We start from the raw sequence: 21,322 nt of genomic DNA on the forward strand, positions 1-21,322 counted from the left end.
AACCATCAGGTCCCACACCACCAGGTTCAGGAACAGTTATCACCCCTCAACCATCAGGTCCCACACCACCAGGTTCAGGAACAGTTATCACCCCTCAACCATCAGGTCCCACACCACCAGGGTCAGGAACAGTTATCACCCCTCAACCATCAGGTCCCACACCACCAGGGTCAGGAACAGTTATCACCCCTCAACCATCAGGTCCCACACCACCAGGTTCAGGAACAGTTATTACCCCTCAACCATCAGGTCCCACACCACCAGGTTCAGGAACAGTTATTACCCCTCAACCATCAGGTCCCACACCACCAGGTTCAGGAACAGATATTACCCCTCAACCATCAGGTCCCACACCACCAGGTTCAGGAACAGTAATTACCCCTCAACCATCAGGTCCCACACCACCAGGTTCAGGAACAGTTATCACCCCTCAACCATCAGGTCCCACACCACCAGGTTCAGGAACAGTTATCACCCCTCAACCATCAGGTCCCACACCACCAGGTTCAGGAACAGTAATTACCCCTCAACCATCAGGTCCCACACCACCAGGTTCAGGAACAGTTATCACCCCTCAACCATCAGGTCCCACACCACCAGGTTCAGGAACAGTTATCACCCCTCAAACATCAGGTCCCACACCACCAGGTTCAGGAACAGTTATTACCCCTCAAACATCAGGTCCCACACCACCAGGTTCAGGAACAGTTATTACCCCTCAACCATCAGGTCCCACACCACCAGGTTCAGGAACAGTTATCACCCCTCAAACATCAGGTCCCACACCACCAGGTTCAGGAACAGTTATTACCCCTCAAACATCAGGTCCCACACCACCAGGTTCAGGAACAGTTATCACCCCTCAACCATCAGGTCCCACACCACCAGGTTCAGGAACAGTTATCACCCCTCAACCATCAGGTCCCACACCACCAGGTTCAGGAACAGTTATCACCCCTCAACCATCAGGTCCCACACCACCAGGTTCAGGAACAGTTATCACCCCTCAACCATCAGGTCCCACACCACCAGGTTCAGGAACAGTTATCACCCCTCAACCATCAGGTCCCACACCACCAGGTTCAGGAACAGTTATCACCCCTCAACCATCAGGTCCCACACCACCAGGTTCAGGAACAGTTATTACCCCTCAGTCATCAGGTCCCACACCACCAGGTTCGGGAACAGTTATCACCCCTCAAACATCAGGTCCCACACCACCAGGTTCAGGAACAGTTATCACCCCTCAACCATCAGGCCCCACACCACCAGGTTCAGGAATAGTAATTACCCCTCAACCATCAGGTCCCACACCACCAGGTTCAGGAACAGTTATCACCCCTCAACCATCAGGTCCCACACCACCAGGTTCAGGAACAGTTATCACCCCTCAACCATCAGGTCCCACACCACCAGGTTCAGGAACAGTTATCACCCCTCAACCATCAGGTCCCACACCACCAGGTTCAGGAACAGTTATCACCCCTCAACCATCAGGTCCCACACCACCAGGTTCAGGAACAGTTATCACCCCTCAACCATCAGGTCCCACACCACCAGGTTCAGGAACAGTTATCACCCCTCAACCATCAGGTCCCACACCACCAGGTTCAGGAACAGTTATTACCCCTCAGTCATCAGGTCCCACACCACCAGGTTCGGGAACAGTTATCACCCCTCAACCATCAGGTCCCACACCACCAGGTTCAGGAACAGTTATCACCCCTCAACCATCAGGTCCCACACCACCAGGTTCAGGAACAGTTATCACCCCTCAACCATCAGGTCCCACACCACCAGGTTCAGGAACAGTTATCACCCCTCAACCATCAGGTCCCACACCACCAGGTTCAGGAACAGTTATCACCCCTCAACCATCAGGTCCCACACCACCAGGTTCAGGAACAGTTATTACCCCTCAGTCATCAGGTCCCACACCACCAGGTTCGGGAACAGTTATCACCCCTCAACCATCAGGTCCCACTCCACCAGGTTCAGGAACAGTTATCATCCCTCAACCATCAGGTCCCACACCACCAGGTTCAGGAACAGTTATCACCCCTCAACCATCAGGACCCACACCACCAGGTTCAGGAGCAGTTATCACCCCTCAACCATCAGGTCCCACACCACCAGGTTCAGGAACAGTTATTACCCCTCAACCATCAGGTCCCACACCACCAGGTTCAGGAGCAGTTATCACCCCTCAACCATCAGGTCCCACACCACCAGGTTCAGGAACAGTTATCACCCCTCAAACATCAGGTCCCACACCACCAGGTTCAGGAGCAGTTATCACCCCTCAACCATCAGGTCCCACACCACCAGGTTCAGGAACAGTTATCACCCCTCAACCATCAGGTCCCACACCACCAGGTTCAGGAACAGTTATCACCCCTCAACCATCAGGTCCCACTCCACCAGGTTCAGGAACAGTTATTACCCCTCAGTCATCAGGTCCCACACCACCAGGTTCGGGAACAGTTATCACCCCTCAACCATCAGGTCCCACACCACCAGGTTCAGGAACAGTTATCACCCCTCAACCATCAGGTCCCACACCACCAGGTTCAGGAACAGTTATCATCCCTCAACCATCAGGTTCCACACCACCAGGTTCAGGAACAGTTATTACCCCTCAGTCATCAGATCCCACACCACCAGGTTTGGGAACAGTTATCACCCCTCAAACATCAGGTCCCACACCACCAGGTTCAGGAACAGTTATCACCCCTCAACCATCAGGACCCACACCACCAGGTTCAGGAGCAGTTATCACCCCTCAACCATCAGGTCCCACACCACCAGGTTCAGGAACAGTTATTACCCCTCAACCATCAGGTCCCACACCACCAGGTTCAGGAGCAGTTATCACCCCTCAACCATCAGGTCCCACACCACCAGGTTCAGGAACAGTTATCACCCCTCAACCATCAGGTCCCACACCACCAGGTTCAGGAACAGTTATCACCCCTCAACCATCAGGTCCCACACCACCAGGTTCAGGAACAGTTATCACCCCTCAACCATCAGGTCCCACACCACCAGGTTCAGGAACAGTTATCACCCCTCAACCGTCAGGTCCCACACCACCAGGTTCAGGAGCAGTTATCACCCCTCAACCATCAGGTCCCACACCACCAGGTTCAGGAGCAGTTATCACCCCTCAACCATCAGGTCCCACACCACCAGGTTCAGGAACAGTTATCACCCCTCAACCATCAGGTCCCACACCACCAGGTTCAGGAACAGTTATCACCCCTCAACCATCAGGTCCCACACCACCAGGTTCAGGAACAGTTATCACCCCTCAACCATCAGGTCCCACACCACCAGGTTCAGGAACAGTTATCACCCCTCAACCGTCAGGTCCCACACTACCAGGTTCAGGAGCAGTTATCACCCCTCAACCATCAGGTCCCACACCACCAGGTTCAGGAACAGTTATCACCCCTCAACCGTCAGGTCCCACACCACCAGGTTCAGGAGCAGTTATCACCCCTCAACCATCAGGTCCCACACCACCAGGTTCAGGAACAGTTATCACCCCTCAACCATCAGGTCCCACACCACCAGGTTCAGGAACAGTTATCACCCCTGAACCCTCAGACTGTTTGACCAGAGGAATAACTTCACTCAACCTCACTTGCCCTATCATTGAAATATTCCCACAACCAATGGACCCACTTTGAAGGACACTTCATCTCATGTCTTAATACTTATTGGTTATTTATCTATTATTATTTCTTTTCTTTTTGTATTTGCAGAGTTGTTGTTTTTTCTTTGCACACTGGTTGTCTGTCCTGTTGGGTGTGGCCTTCAATTGATTCTATTGTATTTCGTGGATTTACTGTGTATCCCTGCAAGAAAATGAGCCTCAGGGTTGCACGTAGTGACATGTATGTACTTTGATAATAAATGTTCTTTGAAATTTTGATCTGGGAGTGGGTTACAAGCTGGAATCTGACAGGGGTTTACACAGTTTGTTGTCATTTGCACATTGGTTGTCTGTCCTGTTGGGGGCAGTGTTTCACTGATTCTATTGTGTTTCTTGGATTTACTGTGTATGCCCGCAAGTAAATGAATCTCAGGGTTGTATATGGTGACATATATGTACTTTGGTAAGAAATTTACTTTGAACTTTAGTGAATAAATGAACAATGAGTTGGAGTTCAGCATTTGCACACATGAAAGCACAGTCTTTATCTGGATGTCACAGCACAAGTACTGAGCTGTGGGTTGAACAGTGCTAAAGATTACTCTGGACAACCTTCGTAAGTAAATCTTTATTTTACTTCCTGAATACCTGTGGGTGTATCTCATGGATTATGAGGTGCTAATCATGAAAATCATGCTGAAATTTCCCTATCATGCACCATTTTTTAAAAACTTCCCAAATGTGTTATTTCAACTCATAGTTCAAGTCAGGACAACTGCCAAGATTAAGGAAGAGATTTTTGTTGGTCCACAAATCAAACAGGCCATCAATGACAGGCAACTTGAAGAACTTCTAGTAGGACCAGAGAAAATCACATGGAAAGCATTCAAGGATATTGTTGAAAATTTTCTTGGCAACTACAGAGCACCAAACTACGTGTAGCTGGTTGACAACATGCTTCAAGCATACAAAACCCTGAAGTGCAACGTGTCACTAAAGGTTCATTTTCCCATTTAGACGTCTTCCCTGCAAATCTCGGTGCTGTCAGTGGCGAGCACGGTGAAAGGTTTCACCAGGGCATTGTGGTCATGGAGAAACGGTATCAGGGCAACTGAAATCCATCAATGCTGTCTGATTATTGTTGGACACTTAAGCGAGAAGCCTCAGACACTGAGTACTAATGAAAATCACCAACAAAACATTTTTAGCTTAGTTGAACTATTACAAAGCATCAGCACCGTTATGCAACTAAACCTATTATATTCAATATAAGTTAATTTCCTGTTTCTCCAAAATCCTACGTGATATAAATAATGCGAAATTATATTTGTGTTCAGCTTCAAGTGCTCTATCATAAACAAGAAAAAAATCTGAGGAAGCAACACTTTCAAAAAAAACCTTGCTGTTCTGTGCTAGCTACACTGCCATGGGATGTTTGTTGGAGGTGGGGTGAAGCTTTGCAGCAAGAAAGACTGAGAGAAATGTTTGAGCAACAATGCAGCTTGCTTAACACTGACCTTCACTCAGACCACAGGTACTGTGGATCTAGTGATTAGACCGTTGGCTTGCACGTTATGAAACAGAGGTAAGGTGGAACTAAATTTGTCGGGCTGTTCCACAATCCAGCATTAACAACCTTGGCACAGCAGTGCAATGCTTTACAGTGTTGTGATCACCTGTCACTGGTTTGATTCCCACTGCTGTCTGTAAGGAACTTGTACGTCCCATCTGACTGTGTGGCTTTCCTCTGAATACTCTAGTTCCCCTCCCCGCCACATTCCAAAGATGTACGGTTTGGGTTTGGGTTTGGGTTAGGGTTAGGGCTAGTAAGTTGTGGGCATGCTATGCTGGCTCCAGGAACATGGAGATATTCATGGGCTGTACCCAGCATACCCTCAGACTGTATTGGTCATTGCTGCAGACAACGCATTTCCCCATTTGCTTTGATGTACACATGAAAAATAAAGCTAATCTTTATCTTTATATCATTTTCCATCAACCTGGATGTGGCTGTAACGTTACAGATCTCACTGACATGTTGGGGAGCGGCTGGTCCAGATACTGAGCAGAGGCTGCCGTCTTGCACACACTGTCTCTAGTGCATGACATGCCACCTCCTCCTGGCCGCAGCTGGGGAGTCTGTAAACCTGTGACTGAAGTGTGTTCCAACTACAAAATGCCATCACTCAGCCAGGCCTCTCCAGCAGCGTGTCCCAAACCCACTGCCTCTTCCTTTGAGGATAACACAACTCAATCCAGCGGCAACACCTAACAGCGGCCCTCAGCACATCCTCAGGTAACAAATTTCATCGCATATTTTGATAAACAAATCTGAAACTCTATCTGAATCAACGAATACTGGTGTTGTCACTGGCTGCACCACCACACTTACAAACTTAAGGCTTCAGGCCCTGATGGTGTAGCTGGCAGGGCTCTGAAACCCTGTGCCAACCAACTGGTGGGAGTGTCTGAGGACATCTTCAATCCCTCTCTGCCGCAGTCGGAGGTTCCCAGCCGCTCAAAAGGGGTGACAATCAGACCAGTGCCTAAGCAAAGCAGGGTGAGCTGCATCAATGATTATCTCCCAGTGACGCTCACGTCTATGGTGATGAGGTGCTTTGAGGGGTTGGCCATGGCCAGAAACAACTCCTGTGGTGGTGACACCACAGCAGGTCTACAATCTCAATGGCTCTCCATCTGGTCTTCGATCACCTGGACAACAGCAATACCAATGTCAGGCTGCCATTTATTGAGCGTAGCTCAGCATTCAACAACATGATAGCCTCAGTTCTAATCACCAGGCTCCAAAACCTGGGCCTCTGTACCTCGCTCTGCAACCGGATCTTTGACTTCCTCATTGGGAGATGAGCCAGTGTGGATCAGAAATAACATCTCCTATTCACTGGCAATCAATGGCCAGTCCAGGCACAGCTCAAGTGCCATCTGTAAATCTGCTGATGACACAACTATCGCTGGCAGAACGTCAGCTGGTGATGAGGAGGCGTACAGGAGTGAGACAGATCAGCCGGTGATGAGGGGGTGTACAGGGGTGAGGTAGATCAGCTGGTGATGAGGGGGCGTACAGGAGTGAGATAGATCAGCTGGTGATGAGGAGGCGTACAGGGGTGAGATAGATCAGCCGGTGATCAGGGGGCGTACAGGAGTGAGATAGATCAGCCGGTGATGAGGGGGCGTACAGGAGTGAGATAGATCAGCTGGTGATGAGGAGGCGTACAGGGGTGAGGTAGATCAGCCGGTGATGAGGGGGTGTACAGGGGTGAGGTAGATCAGCTGGTGATGAGGGGGCGTACAGGAGTGAGATAGATCAGCTGGTGATGAGGAGGCGTACAGGGGTGAGATAGATCAGCCGGTGATCAGGGGGCGTACAGGAGTGAGATAGATCAGCCGGTGATGAGGGGGCGTACAGGAGTGAGATAGATCAGCTGGTGATGAGGAGGCGTACAGGGGTGAGGTAGATCAGCCGGTGATGAGGGGGTGTACAGGGGTGAGGTAGATCAGCCGGTGATGAGGGGGCGTACAGGAGTGAGATAGATCAGCTGGTGATGAGGAGGCGTACAGGGGTGAGATAGATCAGCCGGTGATCAGGGGGCGTACAGGAGTGAGATAGATCAGCCGGTGATGAGGGGGCGTACAGGAGTGAGATAGATCAGCTGGTGATGAGGAGGCGTACAGGGGTGAGATAGATCAGCCGGTGATGAGGAGGCGTACAGGAGTGAGACAGATCAGCTGGTGATGAGGAGGCGTACAGGAGTGAGATAGATCAGCTGGTGATGAGGAGGCGTACAGGGGTGAGGTAGATCAGCCGGTGATGAGGAGGTGTACAGGAGTGAGACAGATCAGCCGGTGATGAGGAGGCGTACAGGAGTGAGATAGATCAGCCGGTGATGAGGAGGCGTACAGGAGTGAGGTAGATCAGCCGGTGATGAGGAGGCGCACAGGAGTGAGATAGATCAGCCGGTGATGAGGGGGCGTACAGGAGTGAGACAGATCAGCCGGTGATGAGGAGGCGTACAGGAGTGAGATAGATCAGCCGGTGATGAGGGGGCGTACAGGAGTGAGACAGATCAGCCGGTGATGAGGAGGCGTACAGGAGTGAGATAGATCAGCCGGTGATGAGGAGGCGTACAGGAGTGAGATAGATCAGCCGGTGATGAGGAGGCGTACAGGAGTGAGATAGATCAGCCGGTGATGAGGAGGCGTACAGGAGTGAGACAGATCAGCCGGTGATGAGGAGGCGTACAGGAGTGAGACAGATCAGCCGGTGATGAGGAGGCGTACAGGAGTGAGACAGATCAGCCGGTGATGAGGAGGCGTACAGGAGTGAGACAGATCAGCCGGTGATGAGGAGGCATACAGGAGTGAGATAGATCAGCCGGTGCTGAGGAGGCGTACAGGGGTGAGGTAGATCAGCCGGTGATCAGGGGGCGTACAGGGGTGAGATAGATCAGCCGGTGATGAGGGGGCGTACAGGAGTGAGATAGATCAGCTGGTGATGAGGAGGCGTACAGGAGTGAGACAGATCAGCTGGTGCTGCGGAGGCGTTCAGGAGTGAGATAGATCAGCTGGTGATGAGGAGGCGTTCAGGAGTGAGATAGATCAGCTGGTGATGAGGGGGCGTACAGGAGTGAGACAGATCAGCTGGTGATGAGGAGGCGTACAGGAGTGAGACAGATCAGCCGGTGATGAGGGGGCGTACAGGGGTGAGGTAGATGAGCTGGTGCTGAGGAGGCGTACAGGAGTGAGATAGATCAGCCGGTGCTGAGGAGGCGTACAGGGGTGAGGTAGATCAGCCGGTGATGAGGGGGCGTACAGGGGTGAGATAGATCAGCCGGTGATGAGGGGGCGTACAGGAGTGAGATAGATCAGCTGGTGATGAGGAGGTGTACAGGAGTGAGACAGATCAGCTGGTGCTGCGGAGGCGTTCAGGAGTGAGATAGATCAGCTGGTGATGAGGAGGCGTACAGGAGTGAGATAGATCAGCTGGTGCTGCGGAGGCGTTCAGGGGTGAGTTAGATCAGCTGGTGATGAGGAGGCGTACAGGAGTGAGGTAGATCAGCTGGTGATGAGGAGGCGTACAGGAGTGAGACAGATCAGCTGGTGATGAGGAGGCGTACAGGGGTGAGGTAGATCAGCTGGTGATGAGGAGGCGTACAGGAGTGAGGTAGATCAGCTGGTGCTGCGGAGGCGTAAAGGAGTGAGATAGATCAGCTGGTGATGAGGAGGCGTACAGGAGTGAGATAGATCAGCTGGTGCTGTGGAGGCGTACAGGGGTGAGGTAGATCAGCCGGTGATGAGGAGGCGTACAGGAGTGAGATAGATCAGCTGGTGATGAGGAGGCGTACAGGAGTGAGACAGATCAGCTGGTGATGAGGAGGCGTACAGGGGTGAGACAGATCAGCCGGTGATGAGGAGGTGTACAGGAGTGAGATAGATCAGCTGGTGATGAGGAGGCGTACAGGGGTGAGATAGCTCAGCCGGTGATGAGGAGGCGTAAAGGAGTGAGATAGATCAGCCGGTGATGAGGAGGCGTACAGGAGTGAGGTAGATCAGCCGGTGATGGGGAGGTGTACAGGAGTGAGATAGATCAGCCGGTGATGAGGAGGCGTACAGGAGTGAGACAGATCAGCTGGTGATGAGGAGGCGTACAGGAGTGAGACAGATCAGCTGGTGATGAGGAGGCGTACAGGAGTGAGATAGATCAGCTGGTGATGAGGAGGCGTAAAGGAGTGAGGTAGATCAGCCGGTGATGAGGAGGCGTACAGGAGTGAGGTAGATCAGCCGGTGATGAGGAGGCGTACAGGAGTGAGGTAGATCAGCTGGTGATGAGGAGGCGTACAGGAGTGAGACAGATCAGCCGGGTGATGAGGAGGCGTACAGGGGTGAGATAGATCAGCCGGTGCTGAGGAGGCGTAAAGGAGTGAGATAGATCAGCCGGTGATGAGGAGGCGTACAGGAGTGAGACAGATCAGCCGGTGATGAGGAGGCGTACAGGGGTGAGACAGATCAGCCGGTGATGAGGAGGCGTACAGGAGTGAGACAGATCAGCTGGTGATGAGGAGGCGTACAGGGGTGAGATAGATCAGCTGGTGATGAGGAGGCGTACAGGAGTGAGACAGATCAGCTGGTGATGAGGAGGCGTACAGGGGTGAGATAGATCAGCTGGTGATGAGGAGGCGTAAAGGAGTGAGATAGATCAGCCGGTGATGAGGAGGCGTACAGGAGTGAGACAGATCAGCCGGGTGAGTGGTGTAGCAGCAACAACCTTGCACTCAATGCTAGTAAGACCAAGGAATTGAATGTGGACTTCCGGAATGGTAAATGAGGGAACACACTCCAGCCTTCAAGAGATGAGGTTAGGAAAGGGTGAGCAGTTTCAAGTTCCTGGGTGTCAACATCTCTGTGGATCTAACCCGGGCCCGATGTATTGATGGAAATTAGAAAGGAGGCACAACAGTGGCTCTATTTCATTAAGAGTTTGAGGAGAATTGGCTTGTCATCAAAGGCTCGAGCAGATTTCTACAGGTTACCGTGGGGAGCATCCTACCTGGTTTTCATCACCACCTGGTGTGGGGGTGTGTGGGGGGGCCACTGCACGGGACTGGAAAAAGCTGCAGACGTCGCCAGCTCCACTACGCCCCCGGCATTGAGGACATTCTCAAAAAGCAATGCCTCAAAAAGGCAGCATTCCTCATTCAGGACCTCCATCTTCTCATTGCTGACATCAGGGAGGGGGTACAGGAGCCTGAAGACACATTGCTGACATCAGGGAGGGGGTACAGGAGCCTGAAGACACATTGCTGACATCAGGGAGGGGGTACAGGAGCCTGAAGACACATTGCTGACATCAGGGAGGGGGTACAGGAGCCTGAAGACACATTGCTGACATCAGGGAGGGGGTACAGGAGCCTGAAGACACACACTCAGTGTTCCAGGAACAGCTTCTTCCCCTGCCCCGCCGTCAGATTTCTGAACAGACATTGAACTCACGAACAGCGCCTCAGTGTTTTGTCTGGTCTCTTTGCACCACTTATTTAATCTCTTACATATATTCCTGACTGTAATTTATAGATTTTATTATTATGTATTGCAGTGTATTGCTGCCACAAAACATCAAATTTCCTGAAATCTGCTGTGATACTAAACCTGAATTTGGTTCTGGATCTGTACAGAGAGGACACAAGACATACAAAATGCTGGAGGAACTCCGCATGTCAGGCCCGAATGAAGGACCTCAGCCTGATATGTCAACTGTTAATCCTGCTCCATAGACGCTGCCTGACCTGCTGAGTTCCTCCAGCACCTTGTGCGCTGCTCTGAATTTCCAGCATCTGCAGAACCTCTGCCGATTCGGTCAGTGGAAAGGAATGAAGAATCAAGCTGAGATCCTTCATCACCGCCAAGAGTCTTGGCCTGAAACGTCAAATCTTTAATCCTCTCCACAGATGCTGCCTGACCTGCCGAGTTCCTCCAGCACCTTGTGTGTGGTACAGTTAACGACCATGTAGGTACAAGCCTCAAGTACTGGGAAAGAGTGAACAGTCGAAAGCCTTGTTCGTACATATCCATGTAAACGCAGAGTCTAAGTGCACGGGTTAAATCAATTTTGTTCAGCAAGAGACGTCATTGAAAAAAAAATCAAATCCTTTGCCTCAGTTCCAGAGCACCAAGGCTAAAAATTTTAATTACTGAGAAATGGGAGCAGCTCTATCTCATCAATTTTTCATTTTTACATTGGCCTTTTTGCATTTGAAAGTACAATTCTCATTAAAAAGTCTGGTGACTGATCTTTCACTGAGCCAGTGCTTTCTGAAATTATCCTTAACACAACCGTACACAGACAATGATTATTTTATCAGGGGAAGCTCCGTCCGCCGGTGTCTGATCCGGCCACACTCCACACTGCAGCTCATTTTCTTTCTAGTGTGTTAGAAAAGAGAACCGATTTGCATTTCTATAGCACCCCGCACAATCTCGGTGCAAGCTGCTCGCAGTACATGACGACAGAGAAAAAGCCAAAGTAATTATCTTGTCACAGAACAGGCCAATGGGCAACTGTTGCAATTTGTCTTAATGAGGAATAACATATTGATAGCAGCGTGCTTTTCTTTCTCAACAAGGGCACAAGCACGGAGGTATTCCTGAACGAAGCTCCTAAGGAAATACAGCAATCACCATGTTCCATAGACCCTATGATATCAACTCATTATCCCTTTATCAGAGAGACCATCAGACACAGGAGCAGAATTAGGCCATTCAGCCCATCGAGTCTTCTCCGCTGTTCCATCATGGCTGATTTATTATCCCTCTCAACGCCATTCTCCTGCCTTCTCACCGTCACCTTTGACACCCTGACTAATCAAGAACCTGTCAACTTCTGATTTAAATATACCCAATGACTTGGCCTCCACAGCTGTCTGTGGCAATGAATTCCGCAAATTTCACCCTCTGGTTAAAGAAATTCCTCCTAATCTCTGCTCCAAAGGGACGTCCCTCTATTCTGAGGCTGTGCTCTCTGATCCTAGACTGCCCCACCATAGGAAACATCCTCTCCTCATCCACTCTGTCTCCGCCTTTCAATATTCGATGAGAATCCCCCTCATTCTTCTAACTTCCAGTGAGTACGGGTCCAGAGCCATCAAATGCTCCTCATACATTAACCCTTTCCTCTGGAAATGAATGGCAATGTCAGGAGTGACATAGATAATGTGAATGGCCGATGTTCCTTGGTGGGGGACTCCCAATCCAGAAGGCATTGTATCTGGGCCGTACCCTCCAAATATCCGGACCTGCTTCTCAGTTTTTTTTGCACTACCTTACTTACCATTTTTCTATTTTCTATTTATGATTTATAATTTAAATTTTTAATATTTACTATTGATTTGTAATCCAGGGAGCGGGAAGTGCAGAATCAAATATTGCTGTGATGATTGTACGCTCTAGTATCAATTGTTTGGCGACAATGAAGTATGAAGTATAAAGTGAGAAGGAGGATGGGCAGGTTTGTCACACTCAGAGTATACTTCAGTTCCATTTAGTTATTTTGAGATACAGCATGGAGCAGGCCCAGTCACACTGCCCAGCAACCCCCGACCTAACCCCAGCCCAATCACAGGACAACTTACAACGGGGTGTCTTTAGACTGTGGGACGAAAGCGGAGAGGACGGACATTCCAGGGGGAGGACGCACAAGTTGATCGGCCGGGGCATCAAAGGATATGGCCAGAAGGCAGGTGTGTGGGGCTGAGTGAGATCTGAGACCGGACATGGTGGAATGGCTCGATGGGCTAATTCTGTTCCTGTGTCTCATGGTGTTAAACTCCCTACAGAGGGCGCAGGAATTGAAGCCTGAACTCTGACACGGTGATCTGTAACAGCGCCACGTTATCCGCGACACCCCCATGGAATGAGCTGCCGCAGGAGGTGGTAGCAGCCATCTATCTCTACAGCTACGTGGACAAGTATGATGGGAAGGGTTAGGGCCAAACATGGCGTATGCAATTAAGTCAGGTTTAGCAGGGACGTGTCGGGCTGAAGGGCCTTGTTTACGTGCCTTACATCTCTACGACCTGCCGGGTGTTATTCAGGCAAGCGTGCTCTGCACTGTCCGCGGGATTTCTTCCGGCCACCCGGTCAGCCAGACTTCGCTCTCGAAGTGCACGCCACACTTTGGCAGCCCGTCCTGCCCTGACGAGTGTCAGACTTACTCCTGATCTGATCACCATGTTCGGCCACAAAAGCTGCTATCTCAGGGACTCACAGAACTGAAAACTGCCCCCTTTGGCAGGAGGTGGGGCGGGCGGGGTCGGGACGGGCGGTGAAAGCGTGTCCCAGGGTCCAGCCCCACTCCTGGTCACTGAGGTGGGACTTCTCTCCGTACAAGCTGAAACACGGGCTGCCTTACACCACACCCCTCCCTCCGAGCTCAGAGACCAGCCGACTCAGCAGGGAGAACACAGCAAGAGGCACAGGGATCATTCCAGAAGCAGAATGAGGGAGAAGGGGGGAGAGAGGAAAGAGGGAGAAGGGGGGAGAGAGGGAAGAGGGAGATAGGGAGAGAAGAAGAGAGGGAGAGGGGGAGGGGGGGTGAGGGGGAGAGGGGGAGAGTAAGAGAGTGAGAGTGGGAGGGGAAGAGGATGGGAAGGGGGACGGGAAGGCGGATGGGAAGGGGACAGGAAGGGGACGGGAAGGAGGAGGGGAAGGGGACGGGAAGGGGACGGGAAGGAGGAGGAGAAGGGGACGGGAGGAGGACCGGAAGGAGGAGGGGAAGGCGACGGGAGGCGGACGGGAAGGAGGAGGGGAAGGGGACAGGAAGGGGACGGGAGGGGGACGGGAAGGAGGAGTGGAAGGGGATGGGAAGGGGACGGGAAGGAGGAGGGGAAGGGGATGGGAAGGGGATGGGGGAGGGGACGGGGATGGGAAGGGGATGGGAAGGGGATGGGAGGGGGACGGGAAGGAGGAGGGGAAGGGGACGGGAAGGGGACGGGAGGAGGACGGGAAGGAGGAGGGGAAGGGGATGGGAAGGAGGAGGGGAAGGGGATGGGAAGGGGATGGGGGAGGGGACGGGGATGGGAAGGGGATGGGAAGGGGACGGGAGGGGGACGGGAAGGAGGAGGGGAAGGGGACAGGAGGAGGGGAAGGGGACGGGAGGGGGGAGGGGACAGGGAGGGGACGGGGGAGGGGACGGGGATGGGAAGGGGATGGGAAGGGGACGGGAGGGGGACGGGAAGGAGGAGGGGAAGGGGACAGGAGGAGGGGAAGGGGACGGGAGGGGGGAGGGGACAGGGAGGGGACGGGGGAGGGGACGGGGATGGGAAGGGGGAGGGGAAGGGGGAGGGGATGGGGGAGGAGAAGCCGGGGGGAGAGATGGAGAGGGAGAGGGTGTATGTGAGAGAGAGATGGAGCATGTCTGTTTGCAAAATGTTTTGGTGGCACTACTCCGTCGTAACTGAACGTGTGCTGACACTTGTGGGCTGCACCCAGCTATCGTTCAGTTGTGTTGGTTGTTACTTCACCGTGTGTTTCCCTGTACATGTGATAAATAAATCAGAATTGGAATCTGGGTCTCGAGTTAGCACTGTACAGGAAATTCTGAACCCGTCTTTTAAATTTCCTTCCGAGTCCCCAGAAAGACGCCAGTTATAGGGAAGGTTGAAATGCTCGGATAAATATTCCCTGGAGCGCAGGAGAAGGAGGAGAGACCTGACAGAGCCATACAGAATTACGAGGAGTATTGATAGTATAAGTGCAAGCAGGCTTTTTCCATTGAGGTTGGATGAGATCACAACTGGAGGTCATGGATTAAGGGTGAAAGGTGAAAAGTTTAAGGGGACATCTTCACTCAGAGGTAGGTGAGAGTGTGAATGAGTTGCTGGCGGAGGTGGTGGATGTGGGTTCGATTTCAGCAGCTAAGAGCAATTTGGATAGGTTGTATGATGGGAGAGGTATGGAGGGCTGTGGTCTGGGTGTGGATCGATGGGAGTAGGAGGGAGAACAGGTTGGTATGCACTAGATGGGCTGAATGGACTGTTTCTGTTCAGTGGTGCTCTATAACTCTATACCCCGTTAAAAATCACAGGGGCTGGTGGACCTTCCAGGGAGATGAGGCCTCGGTGTAAGGTACGATCTGATCTGAGGACATTGTGCCCCCTCAGTCCTGCAGGCGGGGAATTGAGCCAGATTATGGAGCAGGAGCCTCATGTCCTGGGGTATGAAACACAGCAGCAACTGACTGAGACCAGCAACAGGTAAAAGTCCCGCGAGCAGAGAGACCGTCTGCCGTCAATGGCACTCACCAGGAACGAAGCTCCCCTGCACCACCTCCTTGTACGCCCACCATCCTTCGCTGATTTTGTGTGAGTTGTGCTGAGCTTGAAAACGAAACAAAACCACATTAGAATTCGATTTTCACAGCTCAGTGAAGCAGCTGACTTTGTGTTGGACAGTCTGCAATATGCAAAAGAGCTGACATGATACAGTGTTACAATGTTGCATTCCAGTCTTATTGCTACAGTGTGAGTTTTATGTTACAGAAGTTGCTGCGTTAAATTACACCGCCCTATTTACTGATTTATTGAGATACACAGCCTGCGATTGGCCCTGCCCACCATTCGAGCTGCGCCAACCAGCAACCCTCGATTTAACCCGAGCGTAATCACCAATTAACCTACCAAGACAAAGGTCTTTGGACTGTGGGAGGGAACCGGAACGCCCAGAGAAAACTGGAACGTCCAGAGGGAACCGGAACACCCAGAGGAAACCAGAACACCACAAGGGAACTGGAACACTTGGAGGAACCCGGAATTCTTGGAGGAAACTGGAACACTTGGAGGAAACCCACACGGTTACAGGCTGAACATACAAACTCTTTATGAATAGCAGCAGGAATCGAGTTATGAGTTGCTGATATGTGCTCACTCCCAGGGTACAGCAGTGGGTAGTTTACAGAACATTAAACGCACAGCACAGTTTGATGTACACAGTAAGTTCACCTCACCATGGACGGCCCCGAGCCTGGCTGTGAAAAGAGGGCTGGACATGGGGTCAGTGACCCCATCCCATAAAACCCGGAGCTACAGAAAGACCAACAGGAGCTCCAAAGGCCTCATCCCTGGGAGAGGCAGGATCTTTGCTTAGAAGACATATGTAGTCGTGTGGTGAAAACGAAAACCTCAGGGCTCATCAGCTTTTGGCCCAGGACAGAAGGCTCTGGCGAGCTGCTGTTTGGCGGCCTTTGCCCCAGTGTAAGAGAGAATTCCAATCCCGTGCACCTTCCACATTCTAGGATGCTCAGAAAACCACTGGTGTTTGAATGGCAATAATGTAACCAGTTTGTTAAAGGAAAGAGGGAAGATTAGCTTTATTTGTCACATGTACCTCAAAACTTACAGTGAAATGTGTCATTTGTGTCAACGACCAACACAGTCCGAGGATGTGCTGGGGGCAGCCTGCAAGTGTCTGCACACTTCCAGCACTAACATAGCGCATCCACAACTCACCAACCCTGACCTATACACCTTTGGAATGTGGGAGGAAACCACGGCATCTGGAAGAAACCCACACAGTCACGGGGAGAACATACAAACTCCTCACAGAGAGTGACAGAGATTGAACTGTAAAGTGTTACGTGAGCGCCACTCTACTTTTCTGCCTCCAAATGAATGATATGAAGGATAAATAGGGTCCCCAGACATTAAAGATGTCTCCAAAACTGTGACGGGGGTCTTACACATCGACCTGGCAGAGTGGTTACACAACACACTATGTTGCAATTCAGTTTATGTCCGTCAGCTGCGCGGTGCATTGCAGACTGCATCACAGCATGGAGTCTGCATCTGCGCTACATAGCTTGTAAATTACTCAGGACATTACTATCCCTTCAGCTACGAGCAGCAGCGGCTCCCCACTGGATCGCCAGGAAGCTCCATCTCCTTGAGTTTCCACTCTCCCAGCCTGCCTCGTTGAAGACAAACATCAGCTTTATTTATCAGTACCATCATGAAGAATCCCACCCGCCCTGCTCCTTGACTGTCCCACTCCCATCAGGGAGGAGGCTACGTAGCATCCACACCAGGACAGCCAGACTCAAAATCAGTTCCTTTCCCCAAGCAGTAAGGCTGATCAACACCTCCACCCACTAACTCCACCACTGCTTTATTATTTCCTGTCAGTCACCTTGTGTATAGCCCAGCCTCACTCTACGGACAGACAATTAATCTATGTATAGAAGCTATCTTATGTATTTATATTTTTTTTTATCATTGTGTTCTTTACCCTTTGTGTTTCTTTGTGCGGCATCTGATCTGGAGTAACAATTATTTTGTTCTCCTTTACACTTGTGGACAGGAATGGACATTAACCAACCTTGAATTGAATTAAACCGTCTTTAATGTGTCACATATACATTAAAACATCTGGTGAAACATATAGTTTTTGCATCAATGACCAACACAGTCCGAGGATGGGCTGGGGGCAGCCCACCAGTGTCATCATACTTTCACCACCAATGGAGTATGCCCACGACTGACTAACCCTAACCTGAATTGCTTGTCTTTGGAACATGGGAGGAAACTGAAGCATTGTTTATTTATATAATGTAAATGTCATCATCATTTTCTGCTGGATTGTATGACATCATCATTATGTGCCATGTTCTATGACATCATCATTATGGTCCGTGTTGTATGACGTGGACGATCATGGTCTTTCCATGACAGTGATCGTTTGTGGCAAATTTTATCTACAGAAGTGGTTTGCCGTTGCCTTCTTCTGGGCAGTGTCCTTACAAGACGGGTGACCCCAGCCATTATCAATACTCCTCAGAGATTGTCTGTCTGGCGTCAGTGGCCGCATAACCAGGACTTGTGATCTGCACCGGCTGCTCATACGACCGTCCACCACCTCCTCCCATGGCTTCACGTGTCCATGATCAGGGGGCTAAGCAGGTGCTACACCTTGTCCAGGGTGACCTGCAGGCCAGCGGAGGGAAGGAGCACCTTACACCTCCTGTGGTAGAGACGTATCTCCAACTCGCCACCCAATATATATGTGTATATATACTTGTGATTTGTTTTTGTTTTGTGACACCAGTACAGTGCAAGGCATTAGGTATATTATAAATTCAAAGAAGAAATGTTTCTTATTGTAACATATGGTATATTTATGTATTGCATGTACTGGTGTCACAGAACAACAAATTTCACGACGTATGCCCAATCCTGATGCTGATTTCGATATGGAAACACGGACAGTCGCAGGGAAAACGTACAAGCTCCTTACAGAGAGCGGCAGGAACTGAACGCTGACTTTCTGATTGCCGGCCTTGTTAGAGTTTTGGGCTAAACGCTACACCACTGTGTCACCCTGCAGTGGGGACTGACCTCTGCCTCCCCCCACCCAGTGACCTCGGGCCCGAGGGAAGCAGCAGGAGTAACAAAAAGCCTTTGCTGTCATTGTGACACCAATCAGACAGAATTATTGAGCAAGATGTCGGTACTAGTTGCCGCATTGAACAAGGGAAGATATTGCAAAGATAGGATTTAGTCTCGATAATTGGGTGATTCTGCAGAGGACAGGAGGCAATGTTAATGGAGTGATTTCCCATTACTTTCATTCAATGTAACAACCATTTTTAATATCTCTGATTCTCCAAATAAATGAAGCTGCATTAATATTAATATTTGTATTATTCAATGCGACGTCGGGAGAATGGCAAAAACATTCAGTGACTGCTGCAGCAAAGGCAACAGCGATGGGCGTTTGTAAATGAAAAGCAGAAATAAAGTAACTGGGGATGCTGGAGAGAGAATCGCAGAGCCACAGAGCACTGCCGCACCCTTTGGCCCATCTAGTCCTGCTGTTCTGCCCGTTCCCATCAAGCAGCACTTGGACCACAGTCTCAGCATCTGAGATGAAAACAGAAAACACTGGAAACACTCAGCAGGTCAGGCAGCCTCTGTGGAGATCTAGAACATAAACAGAACCACACAGGCCCTTCAGCCCACGATGTTGAGCCATCCCTTTAACCTGCTCCAAGATCAACCTAACCCTTCCCTCTCACATGGCCTCTATTTTCCTATCTCTCTAAAACACCCTGAAACAGCAGGGATTCAGCAGATGCTGGAAATCCAGAGCAACACGCACAAAATCCTGGAGGAACTCAGCAGGTCAGGCAGCATCTGTGGAGAGGAATTAATAATTGTTGGTGAATTGCAAATTTATTAGCAGTCTTGAGGAAGATCCTTGGCCTGAAACATCAACTGTTTGTTCCCCTCCATGGACGTAACTTGACATACTGAGTTCTTTCAGCCTTGTGTGTGTGTGTTGCTCTTAAATGCCCCTAAAGTACCTGCCTCTCCCACCACCCTGGCCAGGTGTTCCACACACCCATCACTCTTTATGTTAAAAAACTACCTCTGACATCTCCCCTATACTTTTCTCCGACCACCTTAAAATCATGCCCTCTCATATTAGCCATCTCTACCCTGGAAAATGTCCACTCTATCAATGTCTCTTACATTTCTATCAAGTCACCTCTCATCCTTTTTCACTCTAAACAGAAAAATCTTAGCTCGTTCAACATTTCCTCATATGACATGCTCTCTAATCCAGGCAGCATCCTGGTCCACTCTATCGATGCCTTATACACCAGACAAAGTGTACACCAGAGAGAGAGTGAGATTTGTACACCAGAGAGAGTGAGAGATTGGTACACCAGAGAGAGGGTGATATTTGTACACTAGACAGAGGGTGAGATTTGTACACCAGAGAGGGTGAGAGATCAAGACATCCACTATTCAATGTATAAGCCTCAAAAGCATTCAATTAGATCCCAACCTCAAGTACAATCCCAGGTGTTCAATATCTAAATCCCCAAAAACCTTGATAGATTGCAGCCTGTAACTGACTCCCAGGGATGTTATTTTATGTATAAACTGTCCCAGCCCATCAATAATATTCCAACCCGTTCCTCACTCCTGGGAATCCACCGTTCTCCATATAACTCTCCAGAAGCACTGAGCTCAGTTTCACATATGTCTTGCTCCCACCATTCTGATCAGGTAATGCCTTTATTCAACAAAGGGAGGACGCAGTAAAGTAGAAAAGGGCAGACTGGCTAACATCATCACAGGGAAGATGTTAGAAAATGTTATATAAAGGGCCTGGGTGACAGGGTGGAGACACGTCACTACCAAAGGAGGTTTAAGACACTCCACCTCTCTGCCCACCTGCTGGTCACCCTCGGGCAAGGTGTAGCACCTGCTTAACCCCCCCCCCCTCCAAACAGGGTCACATGAAGCCATGGGAGCAGGCGGTGGATGGTCGTATGAGCGGCTGGTGCATATCACAAGTCCTGCGACCACTGACGCCAGGGCAGACAATCTCTGAAGAGTATTGATAATGTCTCTGTCTAGTAAAAACACTGCCTAGAAGAAGGCAATGGCAAACAACTTCTAATGAAAAATTTACCAAAAACAATCATGGTCAAGACCATGATCACCGATGTCACACAACATGGCACATCATGATGATGTCATACGACACAGCAAATGATGATGATATTATACGATGCAGCACATAATGATGATGTCATATAGCACAGCAAATGATGTCATACGACACAGCAAATGATGATGATGATGATGTAAAGGGCAGAGGAGCTGACAATCGGCTGACGGTGACTGGGGAGAGGTGAGGGGAGGGAGAGAGAGTGAGGGGCAGCACAGTTGTGTAACGATTGTCATTCATTTCCTGCCGCTGTCTGTAAGGTGTTCGTACGTTCTCCCTGTGTAAAATCACTGATTTCCTCTGGAAGCTCTGGTTTCCTCCGACATTTCAAAGACCTCCAGGTTAGAGTTAATAAGTTGTGAGCGTGTTATGTTGGGCGTGAGGCTGGTGACACAAGCCCAGCAGGTCCTCAGATGGCATTGGTTGCTAACGCAATTTCATTCTTCGGTTCGATGTACTTGTGACAAGTAACACTTTTCTCCCAGAGTGTGGGCGGGATATGGAATGAACTGAAAGGGGAGGCGGCTGAGGCAGGCAGAAGAACCACGTGGTAAAGGTACTTGGACAGGTACATGGGTAGGAAAGGGTTACAGCGATATGGGCCAATGGCATCCGTCAGCAAGGACAGATTTGGCTGAA

The 21,322-nt window shown here is 50.4% G+C and overlaps 1 protein-coding gene across 1 annotated transcript in view; it reads right to left on the minus strand.

Moving 5' to 3' along the window:
• ca10a (carbonic anhydrase Xa) overlaps window positions 1-21,322 on the minus strand; it is a 226,798-nt gene that overhangs the window by 162,491 nt on the left and 42,985 nt on the right. Inside the window, exon 2 of the mRNA XM_072241896.1 lies at window positions 15,472-15,546. Within this exon, the coding sequence (XP_072097997.1) occupies window positions 15,472-15,546 (75 nt within the window). The remainder of the gene's footprint in view (window positions 1-15,471; window positions 15,547-21,322) is intronic.

This window comes from Mobula birostris, chromosome 24 (genome assembly GCF_030028105.1).
Source record: "Mobula birostris isolate sMobBir1 chromosome 24, sMobBir1.hap1, whole genome shotgun sequence".
Taxonomy (NCBI): Eukaryota; Metazoa; Chordata; class Chondrichthyes; order Myliobatiformes; family Myliobatidae; genus Mobula; species Mobula birostris.